Source organism: Crocodylus siamensis, chromosome 8, assembly GCF_052110815.1.
Source record: "Crocodylus siamensis isolate JL-2025a chromosome 8, ASM5211081v1, whole genome shotgun sequence".
NCBI classification, from domain to species: Eukaryota; Metazoa; Chordata; order Crocodylia; family Crocodylidae; genus Crocodylus; species Crocodylus siamensis.
The window spans coordinates 51,833,568-51,853,008 of NC_143402.1; the positions used below are offsets into that span (position 1 = coordinate 51,833,568).

Here is a 19,441-nt window from a genome sequence, read left to right on the forward strand (position 1 = left end):
CCCACCCAGCACAGCTCAGCACCCGGTAGAAGACTCACCCTGGCCCCCTCCCCTCCCAGACCAGGCCTAGAAACTCCTAGAAGACCCAAGCTCCCTATCCAAGGTCAAAGCTCCTACTCCTCCTCTCCCCAGCATCACCCACTAGAGAACTCTCTGCACTGCCCCAGCACAGCTCTGGGACCAAGCTTGGTAGCTTAGAAGATGCTGCTCCAGCCTCCACCCCCATCAGGATAAGGCCCCACTCCCAGCTTCCCCCTACAACTAGATTTCCAACACCCCCCCCCCCCCCCGGAAAGAAGCCTACTCACCCTGGCTGGGCCCAATGCTGGCAGTCACAGTGGTGGCTGTGTGGGTGGTGCCTGTCTCATGGGTCTCGCAGGGGGGGTTGGAGCAGGTGTGGAGGGGGCTGAGGGGGGCAGTGCTGGGGGCTGGGAGCTCCCCCTTGTTGGGGGGCTCCCCCAGGGTGTGGGTGGCAGCTGCCTCAGCTGGCATTCCAGTGCCTGCAGGCTGCAGGTCACATGGTTCTGTGGCACCATCTGGTTGCTGCCCCTGCCCATGCCCCCCTCCCATGTTGGCTGTGGCAGTAGTGGCTGTATTGGTGGTGCCCGTCTCATGCATCTCACACGGTGGGTTGGAGCACAAGCGCTGTCCAGCCGGAGTTGTGGTGGCTCCTGTCTCGCATGGGGGATTAGAGCACAATCGTTGCCCAGCTCTGGCTGTTGTGGTTGTGCTGGTGGTGCCGGTCTCATGCGTCTCGCATGGGGGATTGGAGCACAGTCGTTGGCTGGCTGTGGCTGTCACAGCTGTATGGGTCATACTGGTCTCGTGCATCTCACATGGGGGCTTTGTGCACACTTGCTGCCCGGCTGTGGCCATCATGGCCATGCTAGTACTACTTGTTTCACACGAACTGGAGCACAGGTACTGTCCAGCCACAGCCATTGTGGCTGTGTTGGTGGTGCCCATCTCACGTGTCTCGCATTTGGGACTTGTGCACACTCGCTGCCCAGCCATGGCAACTGTGGCCGTGTTGGTGGTACCTGTTTTATGCGTTTCACATGGGGGGTCTCCACACGCCCACGGTAGTACATGAGTGTCTGGGGTTGGGCGAGGTTGGCTCTCAGGCACCGTGGGAGGGGTCGGGGCTGTGTGAGGAGGTTGGGCTTGAGCCATCCACCCAGCATGCGATTGCTGTCCCTCCCCTGCTCGCACTGACATAGTGGTACCTGTGGAGCTGGTCTGCTGTGTGTGGCACGGGGGAGTGGGCGGCACCCCCTGCCCCCGGCCCATATGGGACCGGGCAGTTGTGGCTGTGTTGGTGGTACCCGTCTCGTGCGTCTCACATGGAGGTTTGGAGCACAATCTCTGCCCAGCTGTAGCCGTTGTAGCTGTGTTGGTGGTACCTGTCTCGTGCATCTCACAGGGCGGGTTGGTGCACAACCGTTGCCTGGCCATGGCTGTGTTGACAGTGCCCATCTCACATGGGGGGTTGGAGCAGAATCTTTGCCCAGCTGTGGCTGTTGTGGCTGTGCTAATGGTTCCCGTCTCATGTGTCTCGCATGGGGGATTGCTGCACAAGCGCTGCCCAGCCATGGCTGTACTAGTCATGCCTGTCTCACATGGGGGGTTGAAGCACAATCGCTGCCCAGCTATGGCAGTCATGGCCATGCTGGGGGTGTCAGACTCATGCACCTCGCACAGGGGGTTGGTACATAACCGCCCAGCTGTGGTCATTGCGGCTATGTTGATACTGCCTGTTTCGAACGGGGCATTGGTGCACAATTGCCCATTGGTGGCTGCTGCGGCTATGTTGGTGGGGCTGGTCTCGTGCGTCTCACATGAAGGGTTGGCACCCAAGCACTGCCCAGCACTGCTGCCAGCAATGGCTGTCATGGTGGTGCCCGTGGCACTGGTGTGGCGAGTGTGGCAGGGTGGGTTGGCAGCCGTGGGCGTGGGCGTAGTGCCCGTCTCATGCGTCTCGCATGGGGGGTTGGCGCAGGGCCGGGCTCCAGCACTCAGCACTGTGGTGGCTGTAGGCGTGGTGCCTGTCTCATGCGTCTCGCAGGGTGGGTTTGAGCACACCAGCGTCACAGTGCCTGGGCCGGGGTCACTGGGGCTTGGCTCCGCCAGACTCACAGTAGCTGCTGGCTGCTCAGCTGTAGGTGAGGCCAGGATGGACACAGGCAGATCATGGACAGGCTGTGCTTCCACACCACTGGGTGTCGTGATCAGTGTCACCTGGGTGGGCTGTGACACAGGCTGTGGGGGAGTGGAGAAGGTAGAATCAGGGCCTCTCATGGCCCTGCCCCAAAGACAGCCCTATGCCCCCGCTTGGCCCTGGATTGAGGCCAATACACTGCAGGGGAAAGGGGTATGGCCTCGTGCTGTCACTCACCTGCCTAATGAGGGAAGGTAGGGCCTGGCACTGTCACACCAGCCTGGGGAGGGTGGGAGTGGGGCCTGGCACTGTCACTCATCTGCTTAGTGAGGGTGGACACGATATAGGGACAGGGCCTGGTGCTATTATACTCTCACGCTGATAGTGGAGACTGGGTGGGAGTGTGCACCAGCTGTCACTCATTCCCATGGCCATGGCAGCACAGTGCTTAGAGGTAGAGTCAAGGCTTAGCACTTCACACCTAATGGAGATGGTGGGGGTTGGGTGTGGGCAGGGCCCAATGCTGTCAGAGCTGGGAGCAGGGGTGGGGCCTGTCACTCATCTAAACACCATGATATAAGCAGGGCCTGGAGCTGTCACTCACCTGCATGGTGATGGTGGGTGTGGCTAGGCCTGTAGCAGGTGCCATAGTGGTCTGGGCAGCTGAGACGGTGATGGCAGCAGGGTTGAGCACCTGGCTGCTGAGCGTGGCGATGGTGCCCAGTGTGGTTATTGGTGTGGCCAGCGAGGCATTGGCACTGTGCCCACCTGCTCCTGCTAGGCTGGTCGACACTGTCCCTGTCACCGTGCCTAGTGTTGTCACCCCTGCAGGGAGGGTGGAGGGAAAAAGAGGGGGACAGCCTAGGCTCAGTGCACTGCATCATGTGGTAAATCACTGGGAGGGAGATACAGGAGTGTGTGCTGGGATAGGCATCACAAGTTCCCTCTGCAGGGTCTTAGAGCGACTCCCATCAGCAGTGTATTATGGAACAGCGCCCAGGCAGAAGCACCACATACTGGGATAAGCATTACAAAAACTTCCCCTGTAGGGTTTTAATATGACTCCAAGCAGCAATTCATCATGGGACAGTGCCCAAGGAGAGGCACAGCATGCTGGGATAGGTCTTCAGCTCCCCCAGAGTCTTAGCACGATTCCCAAAAAGCCTAGGGGGAGAGGGGGGCAAGAGCAGAGCACCGTGGGACTGCAACCAGAGGGAAACATGGCATGCTGGGATAGGCACCACGAGCTCCCACAAGGCCTTAGCATGATTCCCCACAGCAATACATTCTCGGATAGCTGCCAGGGGAAAGCATTGGGAGGCTGAAATAGTGATCATAAGCTCATCCAAGGCCTTAGCACAAGACTGAGCAAAATACAGCTCACAGGCTGGATTCAGCCTCTGAGGGATTTTATCTGGCCTGTAGCAGATCCCTCAGCCCTGACATGCAGGGCAACCCAGGCCCTGGTGTGTGCAGCTGGTCCCACTATCCCCAGGTGTGCAGTGGGTCTGGGGCAACACAGCAGCCAGACTTGCTTCCCAGCAGCTGTTCTGGCTACCACAGCTGCTAGACCCAGTCCAGGCACCTTATCACATCAACCGCTAGGAGCAGAACGTGCACAGGCAAGGTACTCAGCCGGGCAGCTGGAATGGGAGAAGGAGGCAGGTGGGGAGGGGTGTCCAAGAACAAAACAGACACGTGGGGCCTGGGATCTTTGGGTGGTGACAGTATGGCCCCAGGGCCAACGCAGAACTGTGATCCACTGCCCTCACAGCCTTGTGATGGACACAGGTTCCGCGAGCAGGAGTGTGCAGGAAATAGATTGTGGTTCTGCCCCAAAATTCCAGCCCTGGCCCAGGATGCAGTGCTCTGCCCACCCATGTCCCCAGTCCTATTTACCTGGCTACGTGTCCTGCCTATGCAGCTCCTGGCTGGTCACCACAGAGACCCTGGGATATTGGGGTGGTGGCAGCACAGGCCTGAGGCTAAGCCACAATCCTCTGCTCTCCCCTGCCTGCTGAAGCCATGCCTGCCGCAGGGGTGTGCAGGCAGTAGATGGTGATTCTGCTTCAGGCTGCCCCATGATCCTGGCCTCGCCTACTCACCTGCCCGGCCTCACCCATCCACCTGCCCAGCTCCCAAATACCACTTTGCCTGCCTGTCCCTGGCTCTGTATTACGTAAGAGTTTTGGTGAACTGTTGTAGCTGTGCAGGGAGGCGATGCAGGCTGTTGACCTGGCCTGTGACAGCTCAGCAAAATGCTCCATAACCCATGAGCCCAAATAATTAGCGACCCCTGCCTTAGCATGGCTCCAGACCTGGTGGCCAAGCAGTTGGACATTATGGGATAGCAGAAATAAGAATGGCATGCTGGGACAGCTTGCAGGGAAATGGGCATCATGAGTAACCCCAGGGTCTCAGCATGATTCCCAGCAGGCCTTTGGGGGCCCAGAAACAGTGCACTGTGGGATAGCAATGAGAGAGAGAAATTCCATGCTGGGATAAGCATCCCAACCTCCCAGAAGGCCTTTCAAGAGCGAACAGCAGTACACTGTGGAACGTCTCCCATAGCAGGGGCCATGGTGCCCTAATACGCATGCTCATGGGCAGGGAGTGTTGCATTCCGGGATACCCATAGTAGAAGGACTCCACATCACCACCACCCACTGCCCCCAATACCTGTGGTTCCCTTGACGACCAATGTGGTGACAGTGGGCTTCACAGCTGAGACGGTGACAGGAGTGACAAGGCGCACCCCTCCCATGGGCACTGTCCTCAGGATTGTGCCCGGCTGCCCTGGCGCCCCCTTCAGTACCACCTGGGGAAGAGGGATGAGTCAGTGACCAACTGCATGACCCCCTGGGCCCCGCCAAACACCTTGCACTCACCTGTGTGACCCCTTGCTGCCCATGACCTGTGGCCAGCTTGGGCACTGCTGTGATTATCTTGGCAGGGGTGCCAGTACCCGAGGTCATGACTTTGGTGGTGATGATGGTGATGGGGGACTTGATGCCAGGACTGCTCGTCACACCTGGGAGGGAAGGGAAGGGAGGTCACAGGGTGGGAAACAGGGGCACCTCCCCAAACTGCCTGGTGTCTCTCCTATTCCGGTCTTCCTACTACTTTCCCCTCCTGCCCTCTCCAGGCCCAGTCTCACCCTCAGAACCTTCCTAACCCTCCTATTCCCATCCCCTCTCCTGCTCAGCTTCCCTCTTGCCTGAGAAGCACTCCCCATCCCTACTCCTGCCCTGCTCCCCTCTTGCCTGAGGAGCACCCCTCCATCCCTCTACAGCCTCCCCTGGCAGCAGGTACCGGTAGCGCCAGACTGGGTGATGATGGCTGACATGGGGATGGTCTTGATGATGGTGGTGGTGCCAGGCTTGGTGGTGCTGGGCGAGACACTGCTGATGCCCAGGATAGTGGGCTTGGCTGTGGCGCCGCCTGCCTGTGTTGTCGTCAGGATGGTTGTGGGCTTCCCATCTGCTGATGTCACCAGCTTCAGAATCGTGCCTGCTGGCAGTGGACCCTTTGTCTGGAGGGGAAAAGGATGGTCAGCGCCAGCCCAGATACCTGGGCCAACCCCCAGTCTCCCCAATGAGGCAGAACAGAGGGCTTAGAGCGGGAAGCCCAGATGCCTCAGTTCTTTCCAGCACAGGAAGCAATCTGGGTTCCAACACAGGAAGGGAGTGGGGATCTGGGGGGATTAAGAGCTGGATGTCTGGGTCCTTTCTGAGCATGAGAGGGTAGGATAGAAACTACAGCCAGAAACCTGGGAGCTCAAACACCTGGGTCCTTCCTAGCATGGGAAGGAATGGGATCTGCGTTCCCCCACAGTGGGGCACGGCAGGGGAGTGGGGGTTGGGATTAGAATCAGGGGTCTGGGAGTCCAAACACTTGGGTTCTTTCCAGCATAGGAGGGGAGGGGGTCTGGTTTTCGGGATTGTAGCTGGAGATCTGGGGGTCCAGATGCCTGGGTACTTCCTGGCATGGAAGGAGAGAAATCTGGGGCCAGGAGGGGAGAGATTAAAGCTAGGAGCCTGGATGCTTGGGTCCCTCCCTAGCAAGACAGAAGCATGGGAGTTGGATTAGAGGACTATTGTCAAGTGCTTGGGAGCCAGGCACTTGGGTTCCACCTCAACTCAAAGAACAGAAACAAGCTCTGAAAGGAGACTGAACCCAAGCATCCGATGCTTTATCAGAACTTTAAGAGGAGAAGCAAGATCTGCTGTGAAAACTGGGAGCCCAAGATTGGGAGTTCTCTCTTCTGGAGAGAGGACCAGCAGAGAGGCTGGAAGCTCAGATGCCTGGGGTCTTTGGCTGTGAGCCCTAGGCCTACCTCATTTTCCAGCTGCCCAGCTCACCTGAATGATCTGGGTGACAGGCCCACTAGACGCCTGCCCCGTCACGGCAGAGCTCTGCACCGGCTTCGTCTGCACCACTGACATCACCTTCCCCAGGTTGGAGATCTATGGGAGAGTGCATGAGCCCCACGGCATGCTGAGACGTGGGGGACCCAACCCCGCCACAGGGCATGCTAAGAGACATATACCAGGCCCCTGCCCTAACCCATGCTAGAAGATGGGTACCCCCGGGACATCTGGGAGATGGGAACCAGCCCTGCCACCCTCCCAAGGTGCCTCCCAGCCCCAGGGCATGTTAGGAAACAGGAACATCTGGGTTCCCTCCATCCTCTGGGAGGGGATCAGAGCAGGGCCCAGATGCCTGGGTTTCCTCCATGATCTGGGAGATGGTCAGAACAGGACCTGGATGCCCAAGTTCCCTCTATGCTAATGAAGAAACAGAGATCAGGGCAGGGCCTGGAAAGCTGGGTTCTCCATGTGCTCTGGGAAAGGTGGGGAGGTCAAGGCAAGGCCTAGATGGCTGGGTCCCTGTACTCACCAGGGCACTGCCACCAGGCACGGAGATGGGGCTCTTGACGAGAGTGATCGTCTTGGTGACACCACCCACCACAGTGGTCATGACTTGGGCCTGCTGTGCCACAGTGACGGTGCCTGATTTGTGCACAGTGATGATGGGCCGTGTGGGTGTTGCTGATGTGGCCACCGAGGCCGACGTGCCCACTTGAGCCGCTGCCGTCTTCAGCATCCGCGTCGCTGGATTGCTCACCTGGGGGGGTTGGGCAGGGAGGGTGATGCACAGTCACTGGGAGAGGAGGGTCCCAAACACCTGGGTTCCACCTCAGCTCCAGAAGATGGTGGCTTCTGTCAGGTTGGTGGGGCTCAGATGCCTGGGTTCTACCCCATCTTGGGGAAGGGGTGGGATCTGCTGGGTTAGAAAGAACTGAATGCCTGGGTTCTACTCCTGACTGAAGAGAGCATGGAGGCTGCAGGGAAAAATGGGAGTCTGGACTGATGGAGTCTCTGACAGGAGAGTAGAGACTAGCAGGTTAGAGCATGGAAGCCTGGACACCTGGATTCTTTCCCAGTTGGGTTAAAGCAGGGAGAACCGAGAGCCCAGATGCCCTATGTTCTATACCCAGCTCCCTAGAAGTGCTGTGAGTGGTAGCCTGGGTCCCAAATCAGCTGTAGTACGTTGGGGGGAAGGAGTGAAAACCTGGACACCTGGGTTCCCCCCAAAACATCTAAAAGAAGTGCTGAGGGTCATAGAGCGACAGCCCGGATCCCAAGGCAGCTGCAGGATGAAAGCCAAGTCTAGTAAGTCAGCCTGAGGGTGAGAACCAGAACCCCTGGGTTCTCATCCAGCTCTCTAGCAGTGCTGTGGGTGGCAGCTTGGCAGCCCGGGCACCCAGGTCCCAAGCCAGCTACAACCTGGCAGCCCAGACTCCTGGGTCCCAAAGGGGCTGTAGGATGAAGATGGAGTCGGGGGGGGGGCCACCAGAGTGAGAACCAGGATGCCTGGGTTCTCCTGTTGGCTGCAGGCCGAACCCCTGGGTTCCCCTCACTGCAGCCCAGACACCTGAGTCTTAGGGATGGGAGGGCACTCACCATGACGGGTGAGGAGGCAACCTTGACGGTGGCAGGCAACGAGGTGGTACCAGGGGACACGGCCACAGTCTTGACAATGGTGGCGCCAGCTGGGACACTGAGCACCGTGGGTGCCGAGGCTGGTGGGATCTTCTGTGTGGCAGCCGCTGCTGCCGCCAGTGCCGCCATACCACTCATCTGGGGGTTGCTCCCAATCACCTGGGAGGAGGAAAGGTTAAGGGGGGCCCCCACGTACCCCCTCTACCCTCCCATAACCCTAACAGCCCCACACTTGCCCAGCCCCTACAGCACCCCCAGCTGTAATTCCCCACCTAATCCAGATGCCTCCCCATGGGTCCCCCATCAGGCCAGCCCCACACAGCCCCAGCTCCTCAAGACCCCAGTGTATCACCCCTCCAACTCTCTTATATACCCCTCACTCCCCCAAACTCTCTGAAGCCCCCCCATGCACCAAAATCTCCTTCATACCTACCCATACTCCCTCTAGTCCACCTACGTCCCCTAGCACCTCCCCCCAGATACCCCCTCATGCTTCTTGCACCCCCACTCACCGTGCCCTGGGCACTCTGGGTGGGCACTACCATGCGCACACCAGCAGGCAGTGAGGTGACGGCGACTGGAGCCTTGCCAACCTGCCCAGCTGAGCGCACTGTCACCAGTGGGGGCCCTGGCGAGGCCTGCGGGCCTGGCACTTTCAGCACTGTTGGCATACCTGCAGGGTGGGGCAGGGTTCAGTGATGTCCTTCCCTGGGCATTATGGGATTGTACATTCCTCCAATGACACTGTTGTGTTGGAGGGACATGGGCTGGGCCCTGCCAGCTTTGCTCCCAGTAGATTCTGGGATGGAGATGTGGGGAGGAGCAGAAGCGAGGTAGCTTCTTTGCTCCAAAGCATTGTGGGTAAAGAGACACCACATCTTCACCCAGATGATTCTAGGATGGAAACCAGAAGTGACTACGTGCCCCCAAGTCTGCTAGAATAGAGCAAGAATAGAGCATCTGCTGCCCCCAAGGCATTGTGGGATAGCTCAGCTACCTCCTATCCTCCCCCAAAATGGAAAAGGACCACATACAGATGCCCCAAAAGCTGCTGGGATGAAATAGCTGCCTCCCGCAGCCCCAGAGCAGAATTGCATAGCTACCTCTTACCCTGCCCTACCACTGAACAGCCCCAAAGGATTCTGGGGTAGGAGGAACTGAGAGATATCAGAAGCCTGAGAGGCTTCTGGGATGGAGTAGCTGCTGCCCCTTCCCAGCCCCAAGGCACTGTGGGATCACATGGCCATCTTCTACCCCACCCCCCAAACCAAGAGATTGCTCAGTCAACTCCTGACCTCCCCACAAGCCCCAGGGCATTGTAGGAAAGAAAGAACCACTAGTGGGGTATGGGATACCCCAGAGGCTTCTGGGACTGAGCATCGGCCTCCCCACTCTTCCAGGGCATTGTGGAACTGCACAGACACCTCGTGCCCTCTACCACAGCCCCAAAACACTGTGGGATAAAAGAGACTACCAGTGAGGTATGGGATCCCCCATAGGCTTCTGGGACAGAACTGCCTCCCCCCAAGCCCCAGGGCATCATGGGATGGCACAACCACCTCGTTTTCCCCCCAACACAGCACCAGGGAATTCAGGAATGGACATCTGCCTCCTGCCAGCCCCAGGACACAGTGGGACACAGGGCCCCCCACCCCCAGTGCCCCACTCACCCTGTGTTCGGGGGCTGGAGGCAACAGGCAGGGCAGCACTGGCAGGCAGCACCTGCAGTGCAGTGGTGGCAGGAGCAGGTGCAGCAGTGGCTGGGGGCAGCAGAGTAATGCCCACCTGGGCCAGGGGTGGAGCAGCAGCAGCAGGCATGGGGGCAACAGGTGCAGCGGCAGCAGGCGCAGGACTCTTGGGCGGGTTGGCGGGCACCGAGGGCACGGGGGCAGGTGCAGGCGAGGCAGCCGCTGGCAGGTCATACTTCTGCAACTGCAGGAGGTAGGAGTCGGCTGTGGGCACTGCGCCCCAGCTCACCTCCAATGATGTTGTGTTGGCCCGCACCAGCTGTACCCGTGCCGGCCCCGACGGCTTCTCTGCGGGTGGGGGGGGGGGAGGGGAGGGGGAAACAGGTCAGGGACCCTGCCAGGCTGCCCCAAAATGGGCCAGGCCAGGCTGGAGCCACCTGGACCCCAGTACTTGCCCCTACATCCACAGTCCAGGATCTCCAACCAAGTGCCAGGCCCTGAGGTACCACTCCTCCCTACTCCACAATGTAGGGCCCCCCTCATTTGAGGTAACAACAGGTTTGGACTCCCTTAGACCCCACTAATGCCCCCCACAAACCAGTCCTGCTTCCTCCATCTCCAGGGTCTCCTCCTCCTGGCCTTACCCCCCGACTCCCATAGCAAGGCAGTCTCCCCCAGCCCCAATTTCCCCCCAGATCCAGGTAACTCCCATAGGATCCCCTGGCACAGCCCCAGACACCAACAGGGCACCTCCCCCCAGCCTGAGAACACCCACCATGAACCCTGACTTAGCTCCCCCTAGCTCCAAGCACCCCCAATGAAGCCTCAGACCCCACAGACCCAGGCACCTCCCTCGACCAGCATCAGCCCCCTCTACTCCTCCCCAGCACACACGCCCATCCCCCAGGTCCAGCCCTGGCTCTCGCCAGGCACCCCCCCCAGATCCCCCCCACACACTGAAGCTCACCAGTCTCGAGGTACCAGAGGTCCTTGCAGCAGACCTGGTTGTTCCAAGCCTTACGGTAACCGTCACGCCCACTCCAGATGTAGAGGCGTGTGTTGATGGCCACGGCACAGTGTCCAGCCCGCGCCCGTGGGATGTTGTCCTCCAGCGTGTCCATTAGGATAGACTCCCACGCCATCGAATCTGCCACCCGCCACAACACGTACGGGTCAGTGGGGGAGAGGACCCCAAGGGGGCTGTACTCTACCAGGCTGAGGCCCCTCTGAGGGGATCATGGAGATCGGAAGGAGTCACTCACCCAGTTCAAGGCGGAGAAGACCCAAGGTCAAGTAGAAGGGATGGGGGGGGGGGGGGGAGCTAGGGAAGCACAGTTCCTGGCCTGGGAGGACCCCAGTCATTTTGAGGGGAGGAGTCTCTCCCAGGCTGAGGGAGAGGAACCTCTGGAGGGGCTTACAGCACTGGGAGGACCCCAGGAGTGTGTGTGGGGGGGTCAGGCCAGGCTTACCAAGGATGAGCCAGAGAGGGCTGGGGGAGGAAGACAGTTTCCAGGGCTGAGGGGGGAAGGGTCAAGAGGAATCCTCACTCATCCAGCCCAAAGCAAAAAGGGGAGCCAGAAAGGATGGAGGGGATGGGTCCTAGATCTTGTCCAGGCTGGGTTTGGGGGTGGGGGGTGGGGGGGGGGTTTCTCACTCCTCCCAGGTCAAGAGGATTATGGGGATCTAGGTGCTCACAGGGGGAGGTCACCCAGGCCAAGACAAGAGAGCTTGGGAGGCAGGGTCTGGCTTCCCCAGGCTGAGGCAAAGGGAGCCTTACAAGACTCCAGGGGTCTCCACCAGGGGAAGGGGCCTGGTGGTGGGGAGGAAGTCTGTGCCAAGCTTGGGCAAAGGGAAACCTAGGGGTTTTACAACCCAAGACCAAGGCAGAGGGGACCTGGGAGAACCAAGGTGTCTGGAGTTTCCCCAGGCTGAGGCACAGAAGATCCTGGGGGAGGGGACTTTGCTTACCTGGATCAAGGCAAGAAGTATGGAGGATGGATCTCCCCTAGGGTGAGGCACAAGGGGCTGTGGTGGTGAGGGTGTCTCCCCTAGGCTGGAGCAGAGGGGACTGGGGGTGGGGGTGGTCCTCTGGGTTGGGAGGAGCCGGAGGGGGGGGTCTTGGGTGGGAGGGGCTCCCCCACACTGAGGCACAGGGGATCTTGGGGGTGGGGGGTGGTTCTGAGGCTGGGAGGTGGGGTTGGGCTCACCCAGGTTGAGGCAGGCGAGAGTGTTGGTGCACTTCCATTCCTTCTCGTGTGTGGCCACCTTGACGTCATCCATAACGAGGGGTACCCAGCCCCCAAACACATACATCCTGGGAAGGGGGGGCAGAGGGTCAGAGCAGCCGGGGGGATGGGGGGGAGGGGGGGTCTGGAATGGAGGAAAGGGACCTTACTTATTGCCAATGGTGGTGGCAGAATGCAGGCTCCGGGGCAGGGGTGCCACTCCACTCAGGCTGGGCTTGTTCCATGTCAGGGTCTCTGCAGAGGAGGGGGGTGGGGAGAGGGCAGACACTGAGACCCTGTCCACAACCCCTCTGCTTTCACTCCCAGCCGTGGCTCCCAGCCCAGAGAATGCAGATATCCAGGCTCCTGAGCCCCCTTGCTGTAGCCCCGCAGACCCTTTTTGCCTCCCAGAACCATGAGAACCCAGTCATCTAGTCTCCCAGACACTCCACTTGCACCCTACAAGTTCCACTCCCCACTCAAGAGAATGCAGGTATCCAGGCTCCCAACTCTCACCACCCCCCCAGACCTAACTCCCCCTAAGGAACCCAGGCATCTGGGATCCCAGTTTTCATCTCCCCGGATCTTACATTCTCTTAAAAAACCCAGGTGTCCAGACTTCCAGTTCCCATTGCCTTCAACCACCATACCCTCCCTATAACCCATCCAGAACAGAGAGAGAACCCAGGTGTCTGGGGTCCCACTCCCCTGCTCTCATCCCCCCAGCCTCCACTTGGGTATCCAGGCTGCCAGCATCACTAAGCCACCAGATCCACCTCCCTTCCCCAAGCAAGAAGAACCGAAGTAGTTGGGCTCCCAACCCCATTCTCTACCACACCGCCCTAAGAAAAGAAAGAACCCAGCATCTAGGTTCTCCGTTCCTTTGCTCTAACCCACCTAGTGGGGAGGGGACCCAGGTGCCTAGACTTACCAATGTCAAGGGTCCAGAGGTCGCCGAGGCGGCAACCACTCATGCCACCGTAGATGACAAGCTTGGACTTGCGGGTGTCACGCTCAGTGTAGACCACAGCTGTGTGGGACTCACGGGGAGGTGGCAACACCCCATATGTGATGGGGATATCCCAGGCCACCACACCTGAGCCTGCCCGCAGTTCCAGCAAGTACAGGTCATTCAGGTACCTGCAGGGAGTAGGAGGGCAGTCAGCGGATGCATCATGACTCCCCCAGCACAGGACAAGATCCCCAGCCTTCCCAAACCAGAGGCCAGGCTCTTGCAGGCACCCTACCCTACCCTGGCACAGACCAGGCTCCCCCAGACCCCTCCACCAGCACAGGCCAGCTAAGGCCAAGAACCCCTCAGACCCTCCCAGCAGAGAACCAGAAACCCCCAAGCTTCCCAGACCATAGGCCAGCCTTCCGCAACCAAGCCCAAGACTTGCCTGCTTCCCAGACCAGCCTCCTGCCAGGCCTCCACCCCTGCTCCTCCCCCAGCAGAGGCCAGGGCCTTCCCCACCCTCCGACTCCCCCCAGCTGAGGTCAGGCCCCTCTAGCCCCCTCCCTCAGCACAGGCCAAGGCCCTCCAGTGGAGTTAAGGCACCCCCTACACTATCCCAACATCAGAGTGGTATAGCTGAGAAACAGCATGCATTCCCATGCAGCTCCACTAGAGGCCCCCCTTACGCCAGAGTTGAGAGGGGACCCAGACATCTAGGCTATTCTGCTCTAAGACTAGCTCTCAAAGAAGACCCAAAAGTCCTGGATCCTCTGCTAGAGGCACTGGCTCCCATTAGAGAACCCAGGCATCTGGGCTCCTTTTTCCTCTTCTCTGTGAATGCCCAAACAGGCCTGTCCCCTTGCAGAGTGGGGAGAGAAACCAGAAGTCTGGACTCTATCTCCACCTTGGGGAACTCCAGCATCTGGACAAACCTGGGGATGTTATTCTTGGGGTCTTCACTGTCATTGGCTAGCCCCCCAAAGAGGTAGCACTTGTTGCCAACCAGCGAGAAGCTGTGGCCCAGGCGGGGGCATGGTGGAGGCCCATTCTTGGGGGTCTTTGCCTTCAGCCTCTTCCACTCCCAGCGGCTGGCCTGCAGAGGAGGAGCGTCGCAACGTGTTTGTGGAAGGGGCAACAAACAGTCCCCCCTTGCCCCTGCCCCATCTTTTGCCAGTGGCTTCCAGGAACCAGGAAAGGACCCAGGTATCCCACCCCCACTCCTGTCCCCCAGCTACAATATGACCCAGAAGAAAGAGGGGACCCAGGAGTCCAGGTCCCCTGCTGTCTTCTCTAATAAACTGGGACTGCACCCTACACACCACCCAGATGTCTGGGTTCACTGTCCTTTAATTTAAGGTGCTACCCCCTCCCTGCACCCTACTGGGCTTGAACCCAGATGCTTGGGCTCCCCTTCTGCCCCAGAAAACCTGACATCCTGCTAGGATAGAATCCAGGTGTCCTGCCCTCATACCCCACCCCCCAGCCCTCCTCTTCCTAGCATCTTGCTCCCTGCCCCAGCCCCCCAGTGTCAGGCCACCCATAACCCAGGTGTGGGACCCTGGCATCCTGCCTCCACAACCCTCTCCCCTGCTGTCAGATTTCAACCCCACAGCCCAGATCATGGGACCCTGGTGTCCTGCCTCCCCAAGTCCCTCCCCTCCCCCCCAGCTCACCCCTACAGGTTCCCTATCCCACCCCCTCCAGTGTCAGGCCCCCACATAGCCCAAAGCATGGGATCCTAGTGCTCTGGCCACCCCCAACCCCCTGCCCCTTCCCCCTCATCTCAGGTCTCCTCTAACCCAGAGTGTGGGATCCCACCCACCTGCTCCTCCAGCACAGAGCAGACAACACCGGTGTCTGCCCCACTTCACCCAGCCCAGGATAAGGGACCCTAATGTCTCCCCCTCCAACCCCCTGACCCACCCTAGCCCAGAGCACAGGACCACAGTGTACTGTACCCCTCACCCCCTGGCATCCTGCTGCCCTCCCCCTGGTTTCAGGCCCCCCACTAGCCCACATGCTTGGATCCCAATGTCGGGATCCCGATATCCTGCCTGGCCCACTAACTCCCCATCCCCCCCAGTCTTAGACCCCTTTCCGGCCCAGAACATGGGACCCCTGTGTCAACCCTCTCCAGCCCAGAGGTCGCATCTGAGGCCCCCCCACCTCGCACCTGGAGTTCATAGAGGTCGTTGCTGTACTTGCCATACTCCACCATGCCACCGAAGACCAGCAGGCGGGTGCCATCACACACAAAGCCGTAGGCGGCACAGCCTGGCGGGATGTCTCCCCGCACGGCTGGGATGAACCACTGGTTGGTGGCTGCCGGTGAGATTGGGGGGTGGGGGGGTTTGGTCAGTTCAATGCCTTGAGAACCTAGGTACTGGGGTACCTGTACTGCCCCTCCCTGCTTAGTCCAGAATAAACCCAGGCATCCAGGCTCCCCCCTCTGCTAAAACCCCTGAGAACAACAGTACTGAATACTCCTATGGAAGAGGGGAGGAAAGGGCGGGGGGGAAGGAGGAGAACTCAGAACAACCCCCATTCCAGAAGCTGGCAAGACTAAATAATCCTACTACAGGGGGCGGAAGGGTGGGGACCCCAGTTGTCCAGGTAACCAGACTAGGGCTCAGCCCCAGGTTGAACCGCTCCCTCTCCCAAGTGCTGGGAGGAGTGGGGAAGGGGATGGAACCCAGGTGTCTGGGGGCTACACTCTAACTAGATGCTAAAAAGTGGCTGCAAGGGAGGGGATTTTGAACCCAGGTGTCTGGGGCAGGAAGCTCTATGGTGAGACAGCAGAAGGGTGGTGTCTGGGGCAGGGATGGCTTAGACACCAAAGCTTGGGACCCTGGGAGACAGTTGTACCCAGGTGTCCAAGGGGGAGGGGGCGTTCGTAAGGGGAACACCAATGGGAGGGGAAAGAGAACCCCCACACACTCTGTAGCTGGGGGTTGGAGCCCTAACCCCCCCATACATCTCAGCCCCCCCAGCTAGTAAAACCTGTCCACCCCCCTTCCACCCAAGCAGAGAGTGAAGGGTTAACAACATCACTGTTTTAAATTTGAATTTGGCGGGGGAGAGGAGATCTGGGAGAGGCATAGGCAAGAGCGTCTCATCAAGATGGGGGGGGCGCAGAAAGTGTCAGAGGACAGGCTGTCAGGGAGAAGGGGAAAAAGGTGGGAAAACAGCCCACTCCCACACACACCAATCCCCCCTACAAAAGGGGCATCATACCCCTTATGAACAACCCCCGGACCCCCAGTGGGGAAGCAATAACCCTCTCACAGAGTGTGACAGTTACCCACAAACAGCTGTCAACCCCCTCCCAAAAAAGCCCAAGAGAAGGAGACCCACTGCCAGCTACAGGGAGGAGGCCCCTAGGCAGGGGGAGGCAGACACCTGTTATTGCAGCCCTGCGCCCTGGGCAGATCCCACATTGGAGAAAGAAAAGAGGCAAGGTATAGTGTGATATTGTTCCCCCCACCCACTTTGTACTGGAGGGGAGGGAGCAGACAGGCAGGAGAGAACTGGACCCTCCCATTGCTCCCCCACCATGCCAGCCCAACTTTGGGAAACCACACATGGGGAAGGTGGTAGGGTCTAGTGTCCCACCAAGTCATCTGGGGGGGGAAGAGGGGTAGACAGGGGACTCTCACCAGTGTTATAGACGTGCAGCTCATCCACGATGCCCTCGTTGCCGCCACCAAACACGACGATGAGCTCCTTGATGGCCACAGCACGGTGGCCATGGCGGGGCCGGGGCACAGGACCAGACCAGCCTACCACCCGCTTCCAGCGCGGCTGCAGCAGCCCCAGGCTGGGAGCAGCCCCAGGGGTCCCATCGGCAGGGGAGGTCCCCCCGGGGGTGGCAGGTGATACCGCAGTGGCCATTGATGCCCCCTGTGAGCGGTCCTGGGGGCAGTGGGGGAGGGAGTTGTTAGTTTGGGATGGGGCAAAGACTACTGCAACCCCTTCTCTCCAGCAACCTTTGCCCACTTGCCCTCAATGGGGTAGTTACCCCCCTGCAGCAGCTTCAACCCCCCCGTCTATGGGTGGGGCAAATGCCTCCCTCCAAGAAGCAGACACTTCTGCCCCCTCTCAGGAAAAGAGGGAATCCCCTCAGTGGGGGCAGTTAGCCTGCCTCCCTGACACAGGGGGGCAATTACCTCAGGAAATGGAGTTCTCTCAAAAAGTGGGACAACTACCCTCCACCCCACCAAGCAGTTGTAACCCTCTCACACACGGGAGCAATTACCTCCCCGACAAGCAAAGTTGGAGGGGGCAATTACCCCACTGGCCCTCCACCCTCTAACAGGAAACACCCCCCCTTTGCAGGGGCAACTACCCCCCCACAGGACAAGTCCCCTCCTCTCTCAGCGCGAGTCCCTGGGAGCCGCCATCTTGTGCTGCCCGGGCGGAAAATGGCGGCGGCCGCCGCCGCCTCGCACCCCCCCACACCGCCGCCCCCGCGTTCCGCACTTGACCCCTCCCGGCTCCCGTCACCGCCTCCCTCCCTCCCCTGTCGGCTCCCGTCCCCGCTGTACGGCACCGGACGACAGAGGGCGAAAAAGGAGTGGGGGGTGGCTTCACGCCGCCCTGGGAGCCGCCATCTTGCGCCTGTGTGAGGGAGTCCCCACTTTTCCCTTCCTACCCTCCCCGCCCCGGCTTGGCTCGGCCCGGCCCGCAGGGGGGCGGGGACGGCGTCGCGGGCTCCGCCCCTCCCCAGCCAGGGCGCTGCCATCTTGCAATGGAGGGGGTCGGGGGGCGTTGATGGGCGCCGCCATCTTGGGCAGCCGCTCCCCACCCCCGTCATGTTGCTCCGTTTTTTCTTCATGTCAAACCTCCCCTTAGTACGGCGCCGCCATCTTGCAGAAGGGAGAATCCGCCTCCACCCCCCCCCACTAGTGTGTTCCCTTTCGCTTCACCCTATCTTAATGGAGGGAGCAATGTGAACTACCCCCAAAATCCACCCCAGCTTTAGAGGGGAGGGGCGGGGAAAGCATAGGCGGGCCGCCCGCTCCAAATTTGGCTATTCCTGTTCAAAATAAAGCCCCCCGCTTTGCTTCTGCTTCCCTCCACTACCGGCTGCCCGCCCCCCATCGGGCTTTTCATGTGCGACGCTCTCTTAGAGCTTCCCCTGTAATTTCCCCTATAGGTCACATATACAGTATGTCCACATTTTCCTGGTCTGTTTCCATCTCCCTCCTTCCGACGCTTATGTGGGGAGGAAGTATCCCTCGTACGACAGAAATGGGGGGCGTGGAGGGGAATTGACATGAGCGCCACCATCTTGGCGGGGCGGGTAGGGGCTGCCATCTTGGGTGATAGGACGCCCCTCCCTCATCCCTTTATTTTAACTCCTCCCCTCTCCCTCCATTTTTGTTCCCCATCCTGCCCCGGGCATTTACGGCTCCAATACCCGCATTCACTCTCTCGCCCGCCATAGAGGGGCGTCTTCGGAGACCAGCGAGAGCGCAGTTGTACGGTCAACCCCACTGGCCATGAGTAGCGCCATCTTGCCACTCCCTCCCCCGCGGCCAAGCTTCCACCCTAAATTGGTTCGATCCTCGTTGGGTTTTTTTACCCGTGTGCTGCCTCAGTTTACTTTCAAGTGCCGAGATCAGCGGGAAGCCCTCACCCCAAACAGCAACGCTGTACTAAGGAGCTAAGCCGGCCCTGGGCGCCGCCATTTTGGAGGAACAGGCTCCGCCCCCTCCCGGCCTCTCCACGCCACTCCTGCACTCTCCCGGGATTTTACCCTTCTATCGCCCTCATTCTCCTCGCTGCGGGTTGTCCCGGGGCGCTCCCTTCCCCCGACTTTACCTCTTCGCTTCCCTGTCCTGTGCTGAACCACTGTACGGCGCACCCGGAATCATATGGGGGCCGCCATCTTGGCGCGACTAGCTCCCCCCTCGGGACCTACCTAAACTTCCTCCCCTCCCCCACCCCGCTCCCGCGCTCTTGTCCTCTGAAATCTCCCGCCCAGCCCCGAGGATCTGCCTCCACGGACGTCATGAGGGGAGAGAGGCGGGATGGACTTCAGGCAGGCGCAGGCACCGCCATCTTGGCGTCGGGCAACCGCAGGTGGAGGCTCCTGTTCCCCAGGCGCTTCTTTCTGCCCCGTGTCATATGCTTCAAATATGAGTGAATCTAGTTTTGACATCCCCCACGTGCCTGTATGTGCCTGCCCCATAGCAAGTAGGAACCTAGATGGCCCTAGGAAATGCCAGAATTAAACCACCCTGGGGCAGTTCCCAGATGTCACTGTCCGAGCTGGCGTCTGGCTACCCCCGCTCCAATTACCCACATGCGGGCCCGAGCCACAAGAATCCAAGATGGCGGAGCGCGGGCAAGCCCGGATCTCAACAAGATGGTGGCTCACTGGAGTGGTGCCGTTGCCTCAGGGAGGT

At 59.9% G+C, this 19,441-nt stretch overlaps 1 protein-coding gene across 4 annotated transcripts in view; it reads right to left on the reverse strand.

Annotated features, from left to right (window-relative positions):
- The window catches only part of HCFC1 (host cell factor C1), a 46,631-nt gene extending 27,657 nt beyond the window's left edge, over positions 1–18,974 (reverse strand). For 2 of the 4 annotated variants that reach the window (XM_090060669.1, XM_090060668.1), the window contains exons 1-18: positions 17,581–17,859; positions 16,688–16,943; positions 15,205–15,353; positions 13,964–14,124; positions 13,008–13,216; positions 12,247–12,331; positions 12,059–12,165; positions 10,819–10,998; positions 9,834–10,199; positions 8,676–8,836; positions 8,125–8,322; positions 7,058–7,285; positions 6,520–6,624; positions 5,471–5,690; positions 5,047–5,189; positions 4,838–4,976; positions 2,763–2,983; positions 309–2,259 (exon numbers count right to left, since the gene is read on the reverse strand). In XM_090060669.1, coding sequence (XP_089916795.1) covers positions 309–2,259; positions 2,763–2,983; positions 4,838–4,976; positions 5,047–5,189; positions 5,471–5,690; positions 6,520–6,624; positions 7,058–7,285; positions 8,125–8,322; positions 8,676–8,836; positions 9,834–10,199; positions 10,819–10,998; positions 12,059–12,165; positions 12,247–12,331; positions 13,008–13,216; positions 13,964–14,124; positions 15,205–15,353; positions 16,688–16,943; positions 17,581–17,844 — 5,143 coding nt within the window. In that variant the 5' untranslated portion in view covers positions 17,845–17,859. Of the gene's footprint in view, positions 1–308; positions 2,260–2,762; positions 2,984–4,837; positions 4,977–5,046; positions 5,190–5,470; positions 5,691–6,519; positions 6,625–7,057; positions 7,286–8,124; positions 8,323–8,675; positions 8,837–9,833; positions 10,200–10,818; positions 10,999–12,058; positions 12,166–12,246; positions 12,332–13,007; positions 13,217–13,963; positions 14,125–15,204; positions 15,354–16,687; positions 16,944–17,286; positions 17,419–17,580; positions 17,860–18,854 lie in introns of those variants that run through there. The other 2 variants (XM_090060670.1, XM_090060671.1) reach the window with 2 other exon arrangements.
- Between the last annotated feature and the right edge of the window lie 467 nt (positions 18,975–19,441).